Source organism: Onychostruthus taczanowskii, unplaced genomic scaffold (genome assembly GCF_017590055.1).
Source record: "Onychostruthus taczanowskii isolate IOZ18803 unplaced genomic scaffold, ASM1759005v1 scaffold2, whole genome shotgun sequence".
Classification (NCBI taxonomy): domain Eukaryota; kingdom Metazoa; phylum Chordata; class Aves; order Passeriformes; family Passeridae; genus Onychostruthus; species Onychostruthus taczanowskii.
This window is the reverse complement of record NW_024499239.1, coordinates 14,996,218-15,018,760: the sequence shown is the minus strand read 5'-3', so window position 1 is coordinate 15,018,760 and position 22,543 is coordinate 14,996,218. Positions and strand designations below refer to the sequence as shown.

At 39.1% G+C, this 22,543-nt stretch overlaps 1 protein-coding gene across 14 annotated transcripts in view; it reads right to left on the bottom strand.

Moving 5' to 3' along the window:
• The window catches only part of LDB2 (LIM domain binding 2), a 213,413-nt gene extending 192,363 nt beyond the window's left edge, over positions 1–21,050 (bottom strand). For 4 of the 14 annotated variants that reach the window (XM_041402449.1, XM_041402453.1, XM_041402463.1 and 1 more), the window contains exon 1: positions 20,407–21,048. In XM_041402449.1, coding sequence (XP_041258383.1) covers positions 20,407–20,538 — 132 coding nt within the window. In that variant the 5' untranslated portion in view covers positions 20,539–21,048. Of the gene's footprint in view, positions 1–20,406 lie in introns of all 14 variants that reach the window. The other 10 variants (XM_041402448.1, XM_041402450.1, XM_041402459.1 and 7 more) reach the window with 5 other exon arrangements.
• Positions 21,051–22,543: the final 1,493 nt, after the last annotated feature.

Below are 22,543 nucleotides of genomic sequence, written 5' to 3'. Positions count from 1 at the left end.
CTGAGTAAATATTTTGTGTTTTCCACTTCTTTTTTATCAGTGCATATTATTGATTGCTAAGTAGTATCAGTTCTGTGGGCACAAATATTGCCTATTGGTGAAGCAGTTAGTCTTGATGGAATTATCTTTTTTTTCCCCTCTCTCTTTCCTATTTTTTTCCTCTCCACTTAAGCAGCTTTTCTCCTCTGAAGATCACCAGATAGCAATCCACTCATAAGCAGTCAAATGATGCCCTAGATAAAAGATTTGGGTTATGATTCACAGCATGTATCAGGAGATATAGGAGATTTTATTCAGGACATTATTCACTGAGACCATTGTATTGCATATTCATTTTGCAATGCAGGTATATGATAAATATGACAATTATCAGAATCATACTGAATGAGGTTTCTTATTTGCCCATCATTCAAAACAAAACAAAAAAAAATCTACAAAATACTAAACTCAAAGTTGGATAATTTAGAATTGTGAATATGTTGGTTTGTTGGGTGCTACTCCAGAAAGGCTCAAAAATTATGCAGAGAAGTTCAATATTCATTACTGAACTTCACTAGTAAAACCATGGCACAGTATTATTAGCAATCTTTCCAAGGCCAGAGAAGAGAGTTAGACCAGAACATGGCACTGAGGAGGTCCAGGTCTGGGTCTGAAAGCAAGTTGGGAAAGAAACAGTCCTGCTTAACAAAGGAAAGACAACCAGCATGGCTCACACAAAAACGGCAGCAACCAAGAGGGACACACACAAGCCAGACATATTTTTAACAGCTGAATCATGAAATAGGTGAGAAGTGAACAAATTAATCTTCTGGCCATGGCCATATTGGCTCCAGTGCCTCCAAGATCCATTCAGCTTTAATATGGTCTGTGGCAGAGCACAACATGTTACAGGTTCTCCATGAGCCAAACTACTGACAGCAGCAGTAAGCAGGTAATTATCTATTATTAGTTCATTCACATGTACAAATGGTTTGCCAGTTCAGTGCAGGAGAAGAAATGTAACAGTGACCTTTCAGGCAGGCACTCTGAGTAAGGGGTAATCTAAGTTTGCATTCCGTCACATAACTTATTAAAATATAGTTCAAGACTCATGATTATTAAAGTGTTTATTGAGTCTGCATTAGAATGGCAGGAATTATTTATGTAAGAAATATGTAAGAAGTCTTGCAGATGTGGACTATAAAGTACCAATTGGATAAGAGGAATATACATATCTTTAAATTAAAGATTGCAACTATAATTTTGGACTTTCTTTTTCAGTACAGAAGCAAAATAACACCTTTGCTCTGCAAATAAATTCTTATAAATCGAAAATCAGTTGAAGTGATTCCATAAATCACTTTGGGATAACATGCTGTAGCAATAACCAGAACCAAAGGGAATGTCACAGAGACAGAAAAGTCACTACAGTCTTTTTCTTAGCTCACAAGCAGAATTTTAACAAGGAGGTCATACAATTCATCAGTACCTCTTCTTAGGCTACAGACAGCTGATCAGGTCTGTGGTAGCATTTTTCAGGGCTTTTGTTATTATTATTACTACTATTACTACTACTACTACCACTACTGCTACTACTACTACTATAATACAATTACATTGGGATATGAAAGTACAATGTTTTCAAAACATAACAAGAATCTAAAACATATGTTGATGAAGACGTACTAGTGTACCTTGAACATTTAATTACTGACACTTCATTAAAAAATGTCAAGAGTCCAAAGTGGGGTTAGTTAATGGCATAGATTGATGGTTAAATGTACAACCTCAAAACCAAGAATTTTTAAACCAGACTAATCATGGAAGTTAAGGATTTCCCCAAATTTTCTTTGAAACGTGTCTCAAAAATACACAGCTTATTGTTCCTTTTCCTTTTAAAAACACCTAGATTTCACAGCATGCTAGCCATGGTCCTACATGTTGAGCTAAAACACAAAAAGTAAGGTAAAAAGTAAGTAATACTCAATCTTTGAGGACAGTTTAGACAGCAAAAGTGGGATGAAAACAAAAATATTTAGGTCTTAGGGTTTTGGGTTTTTTTTTTGTACTCAGCATGGAGCAGACCGAGGAATATATGAAACTATTACATGAAATAGTAGCACACTTTTTTTTTTTTACAATTTTAGTAGAAATTAGCAACCATGATTGAAAAAAACAAAAGAAATATAGATATTTCATAGAATCATAAAAAAGGTTAGGTTGGAACATTCCAATCCCCTGCCATGGGCAGGAACAACTTTCACTAGACCAGGCTGCTAACAGCCCCATCCAACATGGCCTTGGACACATCCAGGGATGGGGCATCCTCTCTGTTCCAGCATATCTCCACCCTCACAGGGAAGAATTTCTCCCTCACACCTAATCTAAATCTGCCCTCTTTCAGTTTAAAGCCATTCCCCCATGTCTTATCACGGCATACCCTTGTAAAAAGTCCCTCTTCAGCTCCCCTGCAGGCCCACTTGGGCACTGAAAGGCTGCAACAAGGTCACCTCAGAACCTTCTCTTCTCAGGCTGAACAACCTCAACTCTCTCTTTCTTCTCTCAGTCTTCCCTTGGCCTTTCCTATTTAAACTTTTCTGAGCCTTATCTTTCCTGTTTAAAAGAGATCAAGTTGTAAAGTTGTGGGAATTCCATTTGAGAAAGAAGTAATGCCAAAAAACATCTATACACTATGTATACCACATGTATGTATACCAAACTAAACATTACCAATCATTACACACAAGGTTACGTGTAGGGGTAATAGTAACAACAATATTTAAGAAGAATGATTCTAAAACGGGAACTTAGAAAGGGACTATGACAGATATAAAACTTTATGTGAAATTTGGTAATTGATTTTAGAAGAGAAGCCCATCCAAACTCAGATCAACCAAGGCCAAGTAATGACAAGTGAAAATATTAAGCTCTGAAAACATACCATTATTCAGATGTATTTTTTATGTATTTTTGATGTTTTTATATCTTTCATTAGCTGTATTCCAGTAGAATAAGATTTACATAAAAAGCTTTGCAGTGGTTTTTTTTTTTTTTGATTCTGTGAGTTCCTTCAGATCCCCTGCAGCAGCATTAAAATTTAACCATTTCTTGTTACTAATCTAAAGAGAAGTTGGCCTAATTAATATTGGTAATTGATTATAATTAACACAAAATAGCATACAGACACTGGCACTGATGCTAGCTCCTTACTCAAAAGAGTTACTAAAAAGCTAAACACAATGCATGAATGATAGATGGGATTTTGTAAGACATTTGTTCTGTTTTACTGTTTTTCTGTTGTGAATCACTTCCCTTAAAATATGCAAGATGTCTAATGGAAGAACAACTTTACAGGCAAAAATATGACAGGATTGGGGAGAGAGTTGTACTCTGTAAGATGTGGTGTATGTTCCTCTCAGTATGTGGAATAACTTGGGGACACAACCTGATGGAGGAAAGAGGAGGGCACCAAAGGAGAGATTAAGCAAGAGAACTTGAAAAAACTGAACATTAATTGAAGGCACTATTTGGAGTTACTTCAAAGCAAGTCTATGAGACTCTGCAGACATCACCATCTGTCACATACTTCTAAAGATTTGAACTCTCAAGGGGCTACTTCCTGCACGACATGAACATCTTCACAGAAGAGATTAGAGATACATCATGAACCATCTCATCCTGACTATTTATCATGATAAACCTGCCAAGCGCATTAAATTTGCATAAAAGGATGTGGTCACCTTTAATAAGCCACCTATTTCTTGATTTCCCAGTGACAAAAACTGAATCGAAACACATTTAGTAGGAGTGCTGCAACTAATCACTGAGCAGGCAATCTTTCACAGAGCTGCCACACTATGATGTAGCTCCAAGATTTTGTAAATGTGCTTTTTCATTCATAGCCTAAGTTTAAGCTGCTAGGTATTACAACATTGCACATCTCTCTAAATGAATGAGAAATGCCAATTTAAACTTGTAAAACAATAAATCTCTCTTACAATGTCACTTATAGGGAAAAACCCACAGCACTGGTACTCTGAATGATAATCATCTGTATTCATTGCAGTTCCCTGTATCAGCAATCTAGATTCTGGGTGAACTTCAACAAATTCCATTTTTCTTTTAAGTTTTTCTGCTGATGTATCTTAACATTTTTATGTGTACTTTTGAAAAGACCCAAAAGGAAATCCTGAAGGGTATTCAAATCTGTGCAACCTAGTTAACATTTGTTGATAAATGATAGATTAGCTTTCCATGAGTTACTGCTTCAGTATAGTTTTTGAGATACATCCTAAGCAAGTTTTAAATGTAGCTCGTCAAGACAATATACCTTTGCTACAGGTTATTATCCAATCTTGAAATTTCATGTCAGGTCACAAGAAATTTCAAAATGTCCTTTTAAAGACACTGTATGCTACACCAGGAAACCCTTTTGCTTTTATTGTTCCCTTTAGGTTAGTAATGTCTATAAAAATGGTATTTAAACATTTGCCTGCTCATGGTCACTCAGACTAATATATTTGTTGGAAAACCACTTCTGAAATCCTATCTCTTCCTAAAGCTAACACTATTTACTGCATCATTCTCCTATTTCCATGAATCCAAAAGTAAAGAATGGAAAATTCTGGTAAAACTCACTAAGGGAAGCATATCTTGAATGCACCTGTTCTCTGAAAGAATAATTTTTCCTTCCTCTTCCCCAAACTGACATGGTTTCCAGTTAATTCTTTCCAAATGCTATTTTCAGAGTCTTCAGTGAAATCAGTAAACCACAGACAAAACCCCAAATATATTTTACAGGAGTGTGTCTGCAGGATGGAGGAGGCTTGGCCTCAGCTGAGGGATCACTACCTGGTACTGCACTTCTCTTTCCATCAGCCACTATAAATAGGACTTACAATCTTCCTCCAAAATGCCTGTGATGTTCCAGGTTTGTTAACCCAGATTCCAAGATCTCCTGCCTCTAGTGACTGGTCCTGGTGAGAACAGGGTACAGTTACTTACTGGTGCCTGACTGGAGCCCCACTGCAGCTCTGCTGGAAGGTTCCAGCTGCTGTACCCGCAGCCAAACTGCAGCCTGCCCTCTGCCAGCACCTCATTAAGGAGAGCAGTACAGGCCATTCTGCAGCTTTGCAGTCAGATGCACTGGCTGAAGAAGAAGCAAGGCAGAAAGGTGGGTTTAGAAATACACCTGGGTCTGCAGGTCCAGCTGTTTCTGCCCCAACACAGCAGCTGCCTCATTCAGGCAGAGATGCTGCATTCAGGGTGCAGGGCTGTCCTGTGGAGAACCTCACTGCATTCCCATTCAGGCCTTTCCTTACCCGACCTCTGAAAAAGCCCAGTAGCTGCATTGCCTGTTGTACATAGGTCAGTCTTTAACCATACATTTACAATCTGCTAGATATTATGATGACAGCATCTCAGAGGCTGCAACCCCTTATACGGCACCCCAGGACTCCAGAGGAACGCAGAAGAGTGGAGCAGATTTAGCAGAGCTTGTGCAAACAGCCTGAGCCCCTGGCCTAACAGCCTCCCTCCCAGAGCAAAGGCAAGCTAATAACCAAACACACTGTCCTTTGGTGAGGGTGCAGGCAGGGGCGTGTTTGACAGCAATAAAACTTCATGCCATCACCTACCACTGAAGATGCAGCAACGTTGCACCTCAAATGCATAGCATACAGAAGGGAGATAAATGCAAGGGTGAAGCATTTTCTGCAAGAAGCCCTAGGAAAATTGAAGAGTCTTATCTTTGGGAAGAACTTGGTAAAGTCATTCTGTCACCACAATAAACAGACAAACCTACATTCACCACAGTCATCGACTTCCTTGCGATTCCTCTGCAATTACATGCTGGGGTCCCAGCTTTCCAGCCCAAATCATTTCTCCTTGCAACTGTTTGTGTCGTGAGAGCTTTCTTTAATGGATTCATGCTCAAAGTGTAAAAGCCAAGCAGCCATGCACACTTCAATATTTAAAAGCATAAATAAAAATCTTAATAGATCCCAGATGTTTCATTTCCTTCAGCTCTTGTCAGTGATTGAGTTGGTGCTGATGTAGATGATTTTTTAAGATCAGTGGTCAGTTTGATGCTGAAAAAGCTTTAGATGTCTGGGAATTTCAAATGCAATTCCTAGAAATAAATAAATCATTAAGTACAACTGTGAATGCAAGCGGCTGTTATTTTGTAAACTTATTTTACGGCCTGAAATGCACCCACAGGTTTTAAATACAACCGAGTGTGAAACAGACAGTAACATTTTGTCAAGATATATAAAACCTTGTAGATATAGAATTATTTCAATCTCATTTTCTCAGCAAAAAAACCTCAAAGGTTCATACAAATAGCAAACTAAGGAATCCATATTTTATATGGTGCTGGTGATATTGAAGCTAATGAAGAACTTGCTATTTATTTGAGCAGAGCTCAGATTTGCTAGCTGCATCCATTTTTCACCTATTAAATCAGCAAGTTGCCATTTACCCTACCAAGCAAATAAAGCAGTAGACAGAAAGCATGCCCACAAAAACAAGCTGCTGAGCCCAGTAACTCAGGTCACGCTTCCACACACAAGTTTGCAAGTGCAGTGAGCAGCTCAGTTCTCTCTTTCTTACTTTTACTGGGAGAAGTCCTTAGTCTCCCAAATGAAAACAAACGGGAGTGGAGGGCACAGAGGGGAGGCTGAAGCTTGTATTTAGCTTGTACAGACCCATGATGTGTGCACCTGATGTCATGAAAATGCTGTAAGCCTGCCAGGTCAGCAGCCACAAACCCCAAATGCTGCCGGTTGAAGGCTGAGCAGACACTAAAAGGCTGTGAATTTCATTTTATCATCCCTCCCCTTCCTGGTAAAGCAGCAGAAGCTAGCAGTTGCTGGAAAGAAACACTGGAAAATATTAACTATGGACATCCAGGATTTGGTTTTGATCAGCATTAGAATAACCACAATAACAAATCTGGCAAAATTTGTTTTTACTAATACAGCTAACAATGTGGGCTTTGTAGTCCACTTTCAAAGAGTGTTGATAAGCTTAGCTAAATTATGCACTTCATTCAGCCTGCCACATCTACCTACTATTCTGCTAATTTATGAGCCATACCTTTCTCTCCAGCTAAATTTCTGATTGAGAAAAACTTCACTCAGTTTCTGTTATTTGTTTTGCTACACTCCTCCATTGTTTTACAATACTCCTTAATAATGACTGCTGCTTGTCCTTAACGATGGTTGCTATTATACCTTTTGCATTTTGTGAAATTTTAAGTGCAAACGTAATACAAGTCCCTGAACATGTAGTTTTATTGCAGAGCCAACTATGGACAACACTGAAAAGCTGAATATTTCCAGTCCTTTTGGTAAATCCATTAGAATACATAGGTGCCACAAAACCAAGTTTTTGCTGTTCCAGTTTCTGCACCTTGTTCTAACACCTTCATATACAAGACCAAATGCTCATTTCATTGACTTCAAGAAGAAATCTTTGCATGGGATGAGGAGCTGCAGTTACAAGACTGAAGCAAACCTAGGAAGCTTCTGATAAACAGATTTTTTTTTTAAACTTTTTTTTTAATCACAACAGCACCACTGGCCTACAAATTATGTTATTTGCAATTGTGCATCTGTGTGCCATCAATCTCCAAGGAAGGGAAAGACTGCTGGGCTGAGCTCTCAATTTATGTTTCTCAGTTGACTCTTATAATCACACACAGTGTTCTCAACCTTAGTGCAGTTATTCTGGTAACAAAATTTGCACATTTGCACACCAGGTGGGTTTACCCAAGTTCCCATGGTTCTAATAGTTTCATATATTTCCTAATAATGATCTTGAAAATTACATAGGTAATTGTGTTTCTAAAAAGCCACCTTCAGCAAAATTTGGAGGGTTCTTTCCTCTCAACAGGAAAAATATTTTAATAAAGTAGCTAGTGTATGCTTATAAAAATGGCAAGAAAAAAATGTAATTTAAAAATTTCACTCTATTTTGATGCCTTTAATGCTGCCTTTAAGTGTGGCATTAAACAAAGCTAAGGGAATTCACAATTCTGGTGATGAAAGGTGCCAGAATAGCACGGTCACAGAGCAGGACCCAGCGACAAGGATCCCCTGGCCCTGCAGCACTGCAATCTGGGTAAGGCATTAATATTCACACTCTAGGCTGGGATTAGAAAGAAGGCTGGAGCTCTGTGCAAGGGTGGGCCTAACCCAGCAGAGGTGCAGCAAACTGCTTCACTGCCTTACTGAAATTCAGTCCATCTAATTGAAACTGCAGAAGGCAGTAGCATAATGAAACAGAGCAGAGATCACTTCAGTAGTTTTATCAATCTATGCTCTCCTGCTCCTGACCAATATATAACCCCACACAGGACTTCACTCTTTCCAATTTCAAGCAGTCCTAGGAATGATTTAAGTTTCTATAATATGGTAACCATTAAGATATTTCTATTAGATCACCATTCAGAAATGTATCAAGACTGACTTCATTTGTGTAACACTAAAAATGCATTGGTTTTGCTTAAGGTAGCCCAGTTCCTTTCAAAATGGCATTTTAAACGTTTTCGTCAGACCCAAAATAAAATACTTATAACTACCTCATTTATTTGTGAGCAAATACAGGTAACGTCTGTTAAAAAGCAAAATCCATTAGACTCTGGGTAGTTTTGGTACTGTAAGTAGTCTCCAAAAGGCAACAGATGTGGGGACGGGGGAGGGGGAAGTCGATTTTGTCTTTTTAATATTCAAAGTGGGTCTGTTCTCACTGGCTAATTAAATCAGTAGCGTGCAAACAATAAAAGAAAAAATAAGTGTTGCCTTTCTTCTCTAGAACAACCTCCTTGATTCATCTCTACTTATTACAAGAACTTAATTTATTACCAGACTTTACAATATTCCCCCTCCAAATCATCATGAAATAAGGTACATATTCCACAGCACCAGTTGCCATCAAAAATAATATGCTTGTCCTGTAGAATTTAAGATAAGATGGTTTTTCCACTATTAAGAAAATGTGGGCTTAGAATGGGCTTCTTCGATTGACATGAAGCTACTGAACAATCACACCTAAAAAGCAAAAGACTTAATAACAAAATCAGATGTACAAATCAACCAGCAGAATGCTGGCTTAAATATATTTGTGGTTCCTTGGCAAAACCAACAGATATGCATGGGTGTGCTGGATGGCTTGAGAAGTAACAAAATGTGTTAATAACATTAAACAGTCATCTTCCAAGAACTTAGACTATTATGGTACTTTCTAGTCAGACAATTCTTTTTAGAATAAATACATGTAATATCAATTTTTTTTTTATTTATGACATCAAAATGACAATGGTATATACAGATTTGGGTTTGAAAGTATTTTAAATACCACTACCAACTTTTAGGCTTTAGTTAGTTACAATGCACAGCACAATAATAAAAACATGCTGCAGATACAGACCAGAACTCTATTGTTCTAGCACTGCACAAGGAGAGAGAAGGTGGTCCCAGCCCCAAGAACCTTACAGTAAAGGTGCACATCGTGAAGACAAGGTAGTATGAGCATCAGTAACCACCTAATTTTACTAGCATAAAGCTCAGCAAAGGATCAATATGTGCATGAAATAAGGCAGATTGCAGACCCTGAGTCCTGGGTGCTATCTTTCCCCCCATCAAGTTAAATGAAAGTTTGGGCGTGTTTGTCTATGTAATATGCTTAAGTGACAGCACTGTGGACACACCTGAAGATAAGGGACAAAAGAGGGATGCAGACCCTTTGCATCAGAAGGGTGTATTCAGCAATAAGGTGGTGTTTGGCAACAGAAGGCTACTATTTCAGCCCAGTTGCTGGCTAGATTTTGAAAACATGAGAGCCAAGGAAATTGTTATGGGACATAATGCATGAGTTTTCAGGCAACTCCCCTCAGATGCTCAGGATCATCATGGAAGAAAACACAAACATACTTATGTCAAGATGTAACAAGTGACAATCAAGACACTACTATGGTACCGTGAGGTCCTGAGCATTTATAGATGCAGGGTTCTTTCTAAGCTCCATGCACTATTGGCCAAATTTTAAGTTTAATGGTAATTTCTCAGCAAAATACAACTTCATTGTAGTTAATGAACTATCCACAGCTGAAATGTCTATCTATTTAACCCCAGATCTGTGGCTGTACGGAGTTACATGCTCATTGCCAAATGCTAACTATAACTTAGTTGAAGCTGCTGTTTAGCTACCATTTAAAATGTACTCAGTATCAAAAAGTACTCTTCACCCTTCAAGCATTCTTTTGGTTCACCAAATTAGTGGTCTCAAGCAAATAAAATATTTACTCTGTACTGCATCCAAAACCAGAGTTTCTTTATGTAATCTGACTGATGAGCAAAGACCAAAGCCATGGAGATAATAGCAGCAGGTCAGACTTAGCAAAATGATGCCTCAGATTTTGCCACTTAGCAGTAAAATACATGCTATAAAGACACAAACAGAAATGAGCCCACTAACCTAATTTAAATGTATCTTGAAAACACAGTATAGTAACCCAGCAAAGGGATTTCTATTGGTATTTGTATGAAAGGACATTTGTCAATACTCATTAACCTCTGGCTTTTACCTGTTAGTTTTCTAAAAGATGCTTGTGTTGCTTCACAAGCCACAAGGTGTCACAGTGGCTCAAGTGGTAGGATTCTTGTCAGTCTAGACACGCAGGTTGTGGCTTCAGGTTACATTCCAGCGCTAACACCGCTCCCCACGAGGAACGCTGTGCTACACTGCATATTTAGAAGTGCAGCCCTTCGGATGCAACTATCAGTCAAGGTGCAACTCGGTTGCCTACGGATGTTTTTTGTACGGGCATTAAATAATCTTCACTGTCAGGGAAGAGAAGTACTTGGTGCGCTGGCATCTTGACCGGTCTTTTTAGTTTGCGTTATTAACCCTGCCATGTTAGGAAGTACTGAAAAGAGTTGAGCTAATCATTCATATAAAATAAAAAAATTTATGAATTCCACTTCATTCTGCCAAGAGTTTATAGGAATTAGTAACAATTTATTTGAATGCACTAATTATTCAAATTTATGACATATTTTTGCTCATCCTTCACAACAAGCAATGTACTGTAAGCATGTAATATTCTGCTAAGACTATATATTGTTGTTGGTCATATATTGTGTGTCACTGTTTTGCATCCTTGACTGGAAGAGCACAGATGGAGCTAGAGCTTAAAATGCCAGGAAGCTTAGAAAATTTTTACCATCTTTCTAATGTAACTGCACACTAAGCAGCATTCCGTTCCACGAAAAAATTATGCACATACATCATATTTAGTGACTTGTAATTTTCCCATTGCAACCAGCCATTGTTATTAATTTGCTTTACATTCATACACCAGTCAGTCGTCACTGCAAAGCAATCAGAGATTCTTCTCTGGTGTATTTAATTTCTAAGTAACATGGTTCTATCTGGGAGGTAAGCTCAAAACAGGAAACACTGCCTCTCAGCTTAGCCCGTATAAAATAAGTAAATTCTTTCAGTAATGGTTAGTAAATTGAAATTTGCATTCTGCAATTATTTGTAAGAATAAAACTTCACTGATCAAACATTCACAGAAAAGCATAAAGAGCACGAACACAGCCAAAGCAAATTCACTGCTAAACTCAAGTGAATTGTCACGGAAATTTTTCATGTAGCATTTGTTGCACTCAGGTAATGAACATTTACCCAGTGTGTTGGCTTTTCATGTCCCATTATTCATGCCAACACATTCATTAAAATGGGCCTATGCTATTTAACATAATCAGCAGTGTGCATAGGTGTGGCCTTCAAAGAGTTATTACCACAGTTTACAGGCATGCTGTTCATAAATACAAGCAGAATCCCAGCCACTGCAAAACGCCAAGCTTCCCAAAAAACATATGGTAATTTTTGCTGTGTAAAATGGATAGATGCACTATATAATGCATAATTGCATCACATTATATCTGAACTTCTAATTGCTTAAAATGATACTTCCAATCACGTCAACAGCATTATTACCTAATTACCCTAAGGGTTAACTGATATTCCAGTGATTAAGTCTAGGTAGAAGCAATAGAGCTATTGTATTGCCTTCATCCACTACAGCAAAAGGTATGATTGCAACTGCACATCTCAAGTCCATCAGAGATTCTGTGAAATTCTGTGAAACTGAGCTTCTGTGAAGATTCTGTGAATGTTTTCAACATCTTGGTATGGAGAAAAAAGGTGGAGTAATGAGTGCGAAAAGGAAGGAGGTCACTCTTGCAACATACTGAACAACAAGAATTATTTTCATTTGCTCTAAAGGAACTATTATATAGTAGTTCTTTTCCTTTCACATCATTGTGATGCAAGATAGAGTAACATGGTAACATTTGGGGTACTTAAAGCAGCTACAAGAATTATGGAAAATGGTGAGTGGCATTAATCTGAAAAGGCAAGTTACTACTGGAATATGGGGGAGTAAAACACAGTTGTAGGCCTTCTTCACTGTCAAATGACCCATGCATGAGACTTTTGAAAACTGCAGGAATAAAGCACAGCATTCTAAGTATGAGGTATTTAATTTTCCCTTTTTCCACTTATTAAAGGCCTGGTTGCAAACCTAGAGGCAAAGCAGCTGTCACGCCTGCTTTGCCCCCCTCACCCTGGAGCATGTCTTGTCCACAGAAGATGGTTAGAAATGCTGGTGCTGCTGACTGCCTTCCTAAGGAATGATGTATGCTGAAGGTGCTTCAGCTTAAGAAGAAATAAAATGAAAAAGTTTCACTCTATTTACTTTCTTGTTTTCTGAGCATTCTTCTCTCTTCACGTAACTATTGTATTTAAAGATTTAGAATTTTTTTTTGTATAATGTAGTCATTAATATCTCAGAAATCTATTTGTAACCTGCTCTAGGACAGATGGCAGCTATTTGTCTGATAAAATTTCTGCTAATGGCTGAGGTAAAACTACACAACTGGAACAAAAATCACAATAAGGTACATAAAATACTTCAAATGCACAATGTGCTCAAAGTCATAATTTTCTCAATTTACTACTTTAGAAAATAACCTAATAAAAATGTAGTTAGGAAAAAAACAAATGTTTGAAAGTCCAGAAGGAAAGTCAAAATAGTCCACTGCACATGTAATGTAAGACTACACATATTAATACTCAAATATGGTCAATTGTTTTTTCCAGGTATTTAGTTTTTCAAGAATAAGCAAAGTGAATCTATGATTCAATCTATTTTTGAGTCTGCTTTAATCAGGGGTTCCAAATATGATGACTTTTTTACACACATAATGTTTCTTTGTACTTTGAATGCAACAGATAAGGTAATTCAGCCAGGCAATTCTTTTTGGATGCTATAGTCTGCAGCTGGCAGTTGGGTAAAATGCATGGGATCTAGACAGGTATTGAATCTGCTTTATGTGAGTAATCTGATGTCAAAACTATACTGAGATTAGATTTCTCCCTCCCTTTTTAATACACCTACAAATGATGCTCCTGCTCATCTAACTAGGCTTGGCAAGCTTAGAACCAGGGAAGATGTATATCAACAGGTACTGCAGATCATGTATGACAGATTTACAGCAACCTTCCAGTTCATTAGGTGCGCCAAAGGATGCAAACTATTTGATTTGCAGCTGACCCAGCAGCAGATTTAAGCACACTTAGAAACCTACATAAAGCTGTGGGCTTTACTGCATCAGTTCTGAGTTTGGCATTCTGCTCTGGAAAAGCACCTGAATGTGAATATTGACAAGAGAAAGACCTCAGGGAGAAGTTCTAGTGTGATACTTTTTATTTTGGCTCTAGCTCAACCCAAAAACCATTACAACCCAAACCATTCTATGAGTCTGTAATTCAAGTCTGTATACTGAGGATGGCCAGAAGCCTCAACATGGACATGCCTCCTTGACAATACTGCAGAAACATCAAGGTGATGCCAAGACGACCTAAGTCTCGTGGAGAGGACAGCCTGTTGCTGTAAAATTTATGGCCTTTGCAAAGACTCTTCAGGACCAACAACTCCCAAATCCTGAAGAGGCGACAGGTTTAGAAACACATTGAGTTCTCAAAAGGTCTCATTTTTCCAGAGCAGTTGGTTTTTCACCAACCATTTAAGGCATGCAAGTACTGGAGTTGTTTCCAGAGGTATCAGCTCTTCCCATGCTGAGGTCCAAGTTCTACAGATGGTCTAGATGATTCCCTGTTACCTCAGAAGTACCAAGTGGACTACTCAGCCTAGATCAATAATTTACAGGTTTTAGTTTAGTAGGGCATGGCTGTCAACCACAATGTGATAGAAACAGTATTCTGACCATAAATTACCTTCTCTCTGAAATTCTGACAATAACCAAACACAGAAAGAATGTACCATAAAAAAGAAAGGTGCAGGCCCAGGGGAGAAGATTTTAGCTAGGGGTTTGGTGATGTTTCTTTCACTACTAATTTTGTGTAATAAATAGGACCATTGAGAATTGGCCAAATAGGTCCTGCCCTACCACAGTCTTTTTTGGAGACTGATCATCAGCCTCTTTGGGGCAACCTTGTTCGTGCCACAATCACCATCTAAGGCATCAAGAAGCCCAGCAACAACTTCTGGAAAAGAGTACCTGGCAAAAGTGGGGATCTATCCTGACCTGTTTACACAGCACAGTGCAGGAAAGAAGGCTCTTCTCATGGAGGAAACAACTGAACAAAGAACCAGCATGGCTGAAATGCGTGTTTATAGTAGATATGCAACTTCTGGCAAAGAGATGCAAAAAAAGTACCATTTGAAGTAAGAAGTCCAGCTAAAAAATACTGCAAAGAGTTTAGCAATCTTATCCCTTTTTAAACAAAGAAAATGCATATACAAAACCCAAATTATTTTATTTTTTATCTGATCTTGCAATCTTACTGCAGGCAAAACTCCAGCTTAAATAATAGCACAGGACCGGCTCCTTGTTATGATCTCTATTTTGTTCTTTCTCACTAACCAACAGCTTCTATTTTTGAGACTGGATCTGCATAGTAAATCTTGTTTACATCAGGGAAAGATGAAGTTTGGGGTTTTTTTAAGTGGATTTATGGCTTAACGAGTAAAGAAAAAAAAGAGTTGAAAAGGTTTCTTTATAGAAAATGATCTAGTAAGTAAGCATCAGAGTGATTGCAGGTGAGACCCATTCTTACACTTTTGCAGTGACTCTTTCTCCACCCTCACCAGCCCCTACCCCCAAATGCAGCATGCATGCAGTTTCCCTTCTATTATATGATTTTTTTGGGGGCAGGGTGGGCAGGAGCAGCAAGATATCCCTGATCGTAAGCTAAGGATCAACATGTAAAGGAAGTGGAGTCTTTTTTTCTCCCCTGGCCTCATAAGAATTGTTAGTTTGCAACAATTTTAATTGAAAGCAGCTGCAACTGAAATTTTTTTAACGGATAGAAAACATGTATGAAATAAAAGAAAATCAGTAAAAAAGAGCCTTGAATCCATTCTGAAGTCAGTGTCTGCCTAAAGGCATTCAAGGGTTTTCTTTTAACACTGACCTTTTAGTTTCAGCAAAGCATGGTTCATAAGTACTCTCAAAATACTTTAGTCATGTTCCTAGAATTGCTAAGTATTAGTATATTTGTAGGTGAAAGAATATTTCCTCAAAATTACTTTAAAAAAAGAAGTTTATGTGTTTTCCCCTCAACAAAACAAACTCATTGGACAAACTCAGACTTATGTATACAATATGAGAGATCTGTTTGCCACACTAAGTTGCTAGGCAAATAAATGTGATGTCACAACATAGATTTTTATGACTAATCTATTAAAGATGCATCAGGAAGAAGAAAATTATTTCATCAGATAGCAATGTGAGAAAGAAAAATAAGAGACTTTCATTAAACTGCGGAAAATTTGTTTTGCTTTGATTTGCATTAAATATTTGGTTGCATATGAATGTCTGTGTAAGCTTCCAGTTCATTTAGCAGCTTTTAAATAATCATAACATCCTCTTTTATTTTCCTTTTAATTTTCTTTATGTATTTTTCCATCATGAAATCTTTGTTAAATTCACTATCCAGTTTAATAGGAGTTTAATATAATTTGATTAAGCTGATTGTCTTTAAAACAAATATGCTACTAATCAAGGTCTCTAGTCACCCTTAAAAACACTGCTCTCTTAGCCAGAGGGAAAGCTGTGTGTTGCATCCATTGGTGATGTAAAGCATAATCTCTTGTAGTGACAGAGAGAGATACAGGTGAATTTAATGTGTTGTGATACACAAAAGTTCAAACAATACAGGGGACTAAATAAACAAGTGAAAGGCTTGATACATTTCTTTGATTACTGACAATAAAGCAACGCCTCAAACTTTAAACTGTCACCAACTTTAGGCGATCTATTCACAGCACTCTGTAATGCTACTGAATAATTATATACAAGATATAATCACCTTTTTTTTCTTCTAAGTGTAAGCAATTTCAAATGATTAAAAATTAGAACAGAAAAAGATTTACAACATCAAAGAGGAAAATAGGTGCCTTTTTAAACATCAACTTTTATGAAAACCAGAGACATTTACTCATGTTGTGTATTGCTACCTAGAACTTCAGAAAGTGCTGATTATGCCACAACAGGATTCCTTTCTTGAAATGTTAAACTAACACAGATATACAAAAATTAGGATAAACCAAGTATGAGTGAATGGGAATTAAATCCTGAAAACCACACACAGAGCAAGGAAACAGCTGCATTTTGTTTAACCAGAAGTTAATCAACTATGAGAGAAGTAAGCAAGATTTATCTTTATATCTGCCAGAGATTATTAAACATTTAAATATTCATTTTACTTCTTTAAATAGGGATTCTTGATGCATTACAAAATGGCATTGGATGCTCCCAAAGTATTATTAAGAAAGCATGTATTAATTTAGAAAAAAGTATTACCACATTAGATTTCTTTGAACAACTTTTAAGGAAGGTACAGTTTTCCTGTAGACTGTTTAGTAACTCAGACTCTCTAATTTACTTTAGATCACATAAGAATTAGCTAGGTGGTGGACTTTTGCCAGTACTTACATCATAAAACCACCCCCTGCCTGGGTGTGATTGGAATTCTTCGCCTAAGACTGACCCTGAATTTAAAAAGGCAGTAGTAGGTTCTGTCTGAGGAGCCCATAAAGTTATAAGAAGTTTGAAGAGCAAAAGTTTGCACATCTAGCACAAGCTAAAGCTGCTAATTCTTTACTTTCATGACTTCCATTTCTTCCTAAAGAAAACAAGAACAACAAAGATAGCTATGCTGCATCTAAATGACCTTTCTTTATCACTCTGTACTTTGTCTGCTTAATACACCGAGCACATCCTTCACACTGACTGTTATTCCCTTCCACCCAGTGCTGACAGAAACTGGAGTAGAAGCAGTGGATTTCTCAGGAAGGGTCCCCAAGCCCTGAGCCCTTTTGAGAACTGCTGGGAGAGCAGGAGTAGGAATGGCCTGTGGATTTAAAGATTTAGAATCTTCTACCAGTTTTTTTTTTTTGTTTGTTTGTTTGTTTTTGGTTTTTTTTTTTTTTTTGGTTTTTTTTTTTTTTTGGTTTTTTGTTTTGCTTTTTTGGTTTTTTGTTTTTTTGGGTTTTTTTTTGTTTTTGTTTTTTTTTTTATTAATAATTTCTTACCTACCTGCAAGCTTTGGAGAACTACAGTGGGAAGGGAGAGGAAGAAAACAGATGAACATGACATACAGATGCTCCTTCCATAGGCTCTCCATCCATCCTCTGTACAACTTTATTAAATTATGTATGTTTTGCTCTGCCTTGGAACTTCCACCTCTGCAAGGGACAGTAGAGAATCTGGCTCTTCAGGGTTATTAAGAACATTTTTATGTTTTATGAAATCAGAAAAATCCCAAAGGCTTTCAATGGATATATGTGGGATAAAGGCTGTAGTTTCCCATATTTTTAATGCATCCTCGTTTGCCACTGTCTCTCTGCACAAGCTGGGTCCATGTGGAATCTGCCAGCTTGCTACCCCCAGTCTTTTGGAGAGTTTCTTTGTAATTCCTTTCGCCTTAAGCTGCTTTGCCTGTGCTCACCTACCCCCTGGGGCTCACAGAGCACAAGCAGCCTCCTTCAGAGACCAGTGCCTATATTATTCCAAAGACTGCCTGAAGAGAAACGTTCTTGCAGCAAGCCTGTATCACCCAGAGCACAAGCACATTCCTTCCATGACATACCAGGCTCTGGATTCAAAAAATTTAGAGCTAGTTATACATGCTCCAGAAGCCTTCACCTACCAATCCCAAACATGCTTGGAAGTGTATAAAATTAACTTGAAACTTCCACTTTCTGACCTGCCCAAGAAGCCAGAATTATTCTTTACAGACTGTCCACACCTAGTCACTCTAGTGTCCCAGGAAATTAGTTTAATATTTTTGTTTGTTTATTATGGAGATGTTTTTATTGGAAGATGAATGAGATCAACTGAAGTTAGCTAAAAAACACATTTCAATGAACAACAATGCTTACAGCACAGAGCTCATAAACTGAAAAAACAGAGAACCAGAATGTAAACACTGAATAATCACAAAGCAAAAGAATTTTTATTCTGAGCAAATAAAAGAAATGCTGGAGCATAAGGCCTTCATTAACAAAATATTGACTGTCAAAGTAAAATGCTGCTGAAACCTAGCAAGGCACTCCTGGCAAGAAAGAGTGGGTTATTGCTTTTTGCCCACAACAATCCATCTGAATTTGTGCAGCAAAATATTGCAATTATAGGTGCTGAAGTTTAATTCAGCACACCTCAGGAATGAAGGAAAGGAAAGTTGCTTCACAAGTCCCTCAAAAACTTTTCTAGTGTAACATCCATAAAGGAGCTACAATCAGGAGCTGGTCCAGTATTAAAAGTACCACTAAAATAATATGTGAAAAGGCTAAGTGAGCACTGACATCTTTTAGAGCAGGTTGTATGTAAAACCCTGAAGAAATCACTCAGTGATACATATTTGCTCTTCTCACTTGCAAAAGTCTATAAATTATTACATGAGTATGTACAGGAATGCAAGGAACAGAGTTGCAAGACGCTAACAAACAAGCAGTAGCAAACAAACCCTCACTCTAAATGGCAGCAACCCTTGCAGCCAACAACTTAGGACAAAACTGACAAACACTTGCCATGATTTTGGGAGCAAAGAGCTGCTTGGAGTTTTTAGCCAGCACAAAGTGTATCACCAGTTACTCCCCAGGAACGTTCCAAGCCTGGCAGTGGTAACAGCGATAGAAAAGCAGTTACCCCGTGGCGTACCCAATCAGAAAGCAGGTCACATCTCCTTAGCTGTATCATATACATTAAACGTCACAGATTCTCCATGGCTTAGCTGACAATTCAGGCATGTGTGTTTTATTTTATGATAACCTCATGTTATCTTAAAGAATCACAATACAACAAAACAGACCAACTTGAGATCCTTCGCCACGCTGTGTGTCACAAACCTGGCAGATATTTGCCACTACATAAAGCCGTTTACTATAAAAGATTCATACTTTTAAAAAGTCTTTTCAGGGCACCACTAATAGACTACTATGAAAAATTGCAGCACCAAGAATGTTTGCTGCACAAACACAGACACATGGACAGAAATGCAGCCTGATTCACTTTCACTTCATTAGACTTGAAAAGTGTGCTTTACTTAACCATGTAAATAACAAGACGCAGCTCCCACTATTTTTTTTTTTTTTTTTATAATGACAAAAGCATTTCCCCCTCCCATTCAGTATGTTCTTTGCAGTGGCTGATCTGGATTTTCAAGCCAGGGTGTATAAACCACCAACACATTTTACAGAGCATAACCAACAGTAAATGTAGTTTACATTACAGGGTACTTTTGACAGCTATATGATAAAGTAGTGAACTGACCATCTCTCTTGCTAAAAGCAACAGCATTCTACATGTAAACACAAATTTCTCTTGTCAGTTGTCCCAAACGTGTTCTTTAAGAGTAGCCTAGGAATAAGTTTTTAAAACTCTGCTCTCCTTTTCAGTTATCATCCATTTTTCATTTTAATGAGTCTACAGAACAAAACCAAAATGTTTGTCTCTCCCCCAAAACGTGCAACATTCCAGAATTAATTTTGTGCAAAAGCCGAAGCAATACTTCTCAATATTATAGCTGCAAATGCCAGCAGGACGGATCCTGAACAAACAACACACTAAGGCAAAGAAATTTCCTGAGACCAGCGTTATAATCAATCCTGAAGTGCTGTACTGTAATTTCACGATTTCAGCGTAAGCTGGTATCTCCTCAAAGAGTTGCTCTGCGTGGAAACATAATGAGGGATTACCCAATTAAACTACTAAATTAATTAGGGTTCATGCCTGCATATACTGTACTGTCTAGTGGGACGCTTCAGCTGGAATTCGGGCTGAAACCTACCACGGTCCATGCACAGGAAAACAAGGCTGGGGGACTTACCTCCGTCCGCGACTGCAGCCTCTTGTTCATTTCATATATTCGGTACTCTGGTTGCACCATGTATGGTGTGTGTCTCCTATAAAATGGGCCAAAAGGAGAAGAATAGAAAGGGTCATGTGGTGTGCTGGACATCTTGCCTGCTTGCAGAGATTCAAGCTACACAGAGTATCATCAACATCCATACAGAGCACATGGGCTGTGTGTTCTTCACAGTACAAAGTAGCGGCGCGCACACACACACACACATCCAGGCTGCACGCACTGGCTGGGGACTGCTGTGGGAGCCCGCTCCGGCGGAGACGGGCGGGGGGGTGGGGGGAGCGGGAGCGCACAGGCTCCAGACACGGAGAGGGAGGCTGGATAGCTTCAGGCACCGCCGCTCGGTTTTAAAGCAGCAGTTTCTGGAGGGGTCATTTCCTGTCCGCGCTGCCGACTAGTTCAGAAATGCCATCCCCCTCTCCCCGCCTGGCAGAGGTGCGGGTTGGGGTTCGCTGTCCCCCCGCAGGCCCCCGCCGGAGCCGCGGCGGGCTCGTTAGCATATAGGTGGTTTAAAAGCTGCCTGAGCCAATCACCCCGCGGGTAATGTCAGAAATGTGATTACTACAAAATACATAAACACAGGCCACGGCCATCCCGCCGCGGGCAGCCGCCGCTTCCCCCGCGCCCGACGGCTCCCGCAGCGCCCGCTGCCCGCCCGGGGCGGCCGCTCCGCGCTGCCCGGGCCGGGGGGGCCGCGCCCGGGGCACGGCAGGGAGGGCGGCCGGCACAAAGAAATAGCCCCGCACGCCACTCTTCACACAATGGAGAGCACTCGGATGCCAGCCGCAGAAACCTCCCGGAAAATGGGAAAGCACAAAGGGGCGGGTGGCAGAGCGGGACCCCCGGACAAGCAGCGGCAGTGCCCTTCGGCGGGGGTCAGCCGGACACAAATGGGTCATTCTAGACGCCGCTGTCCGGGGTAAAGGCGTCGGCAGCTAGGTGGGAGACTGCTCCCAGTTTTTCGGATCATTGCTGGGCATAAATCCAATAGCGGTTAGAGAGCGTTGCCAGTGAATATCTAACATTCGGGAGGGGGGTCCCGAGGGAGGAGGGGAGGGCAAGGGGAGGAGATCACCCCTTGGAGGTGAGCGATGAACTTTATCTGTTGAATCATACTTGCAGGAAAGTGCTGGGAGCGGACACCACGTGAACGAAAAGTCCTAAAAATATAGAATAAACAAAATGGGCTCATGTGCTCAATGGGAAAGTGCCAGGTCTAGGAGGGGAGCCTTCAAATTACCTGTACGAAAAAGTCCTCGAAGCACAGACTGTGTCCTCATACACAGCTGTAAAGTATCAGGCATTATTTACAGTACAGAATAAATGTAAAAACAACAATAAACAGCGCTGAATTAATCTCTCATGTAAATTCATTCAAGCAAATGGAACCACTCTAGGAACAGATTTAGTTAACTAATATGATTAAGAGAATAACAATGAGCTGCAGCCACAACGGTTCTCAGTCGGAGTGCTCTGCATGAACGCTGCGGGATCGCCCATTTCACAGACGGGGAAATCAAGGCACACGCCATTACTTTTTCTAAATTTTTGTAATAATCCCGAAAAATATTTGAGCATTGTATGGCTTTACCCACTTTCAAAAATTTAATTCAAATCTGACTGAAGGTAGGAATATTTTAAGACATATTTAAAAAATTCTAGTTTTTACTGGCATTTGGCTAATTCTGGAAAGTCTGACCTCTCTTTTCAGGATAAAATATGAAATTTCATGACTGACCACTGCTCGGAATCATGATTTATTTTTCCCCTACCAGTAGTTGTTTAGCAAAACTATTTCTGAATGTTCTTATGGAATAACAGTTTCCATAAGAAGTGACGTATTGAGCTGTTTTTATAGACTTCCCACAGCTTCTGTCACTAAACACAGAGACAACAGATAATACATGAGGAATGTCACTTCTCTCTTTAAGAGCACCCCAGCTATGTAGCAATACTGCACTGCCACTCCAGTGCCATTACTGGAGGTGCTGAGTTTAATAAATAGCATGTGCAACGTTTGGCTCAGCAGTGCTGCAGTGACTGTGGCAGTGTTCTGCCAGGGCTTGCTGACCCCATGAAAAGCCTGTAACATGGCTAC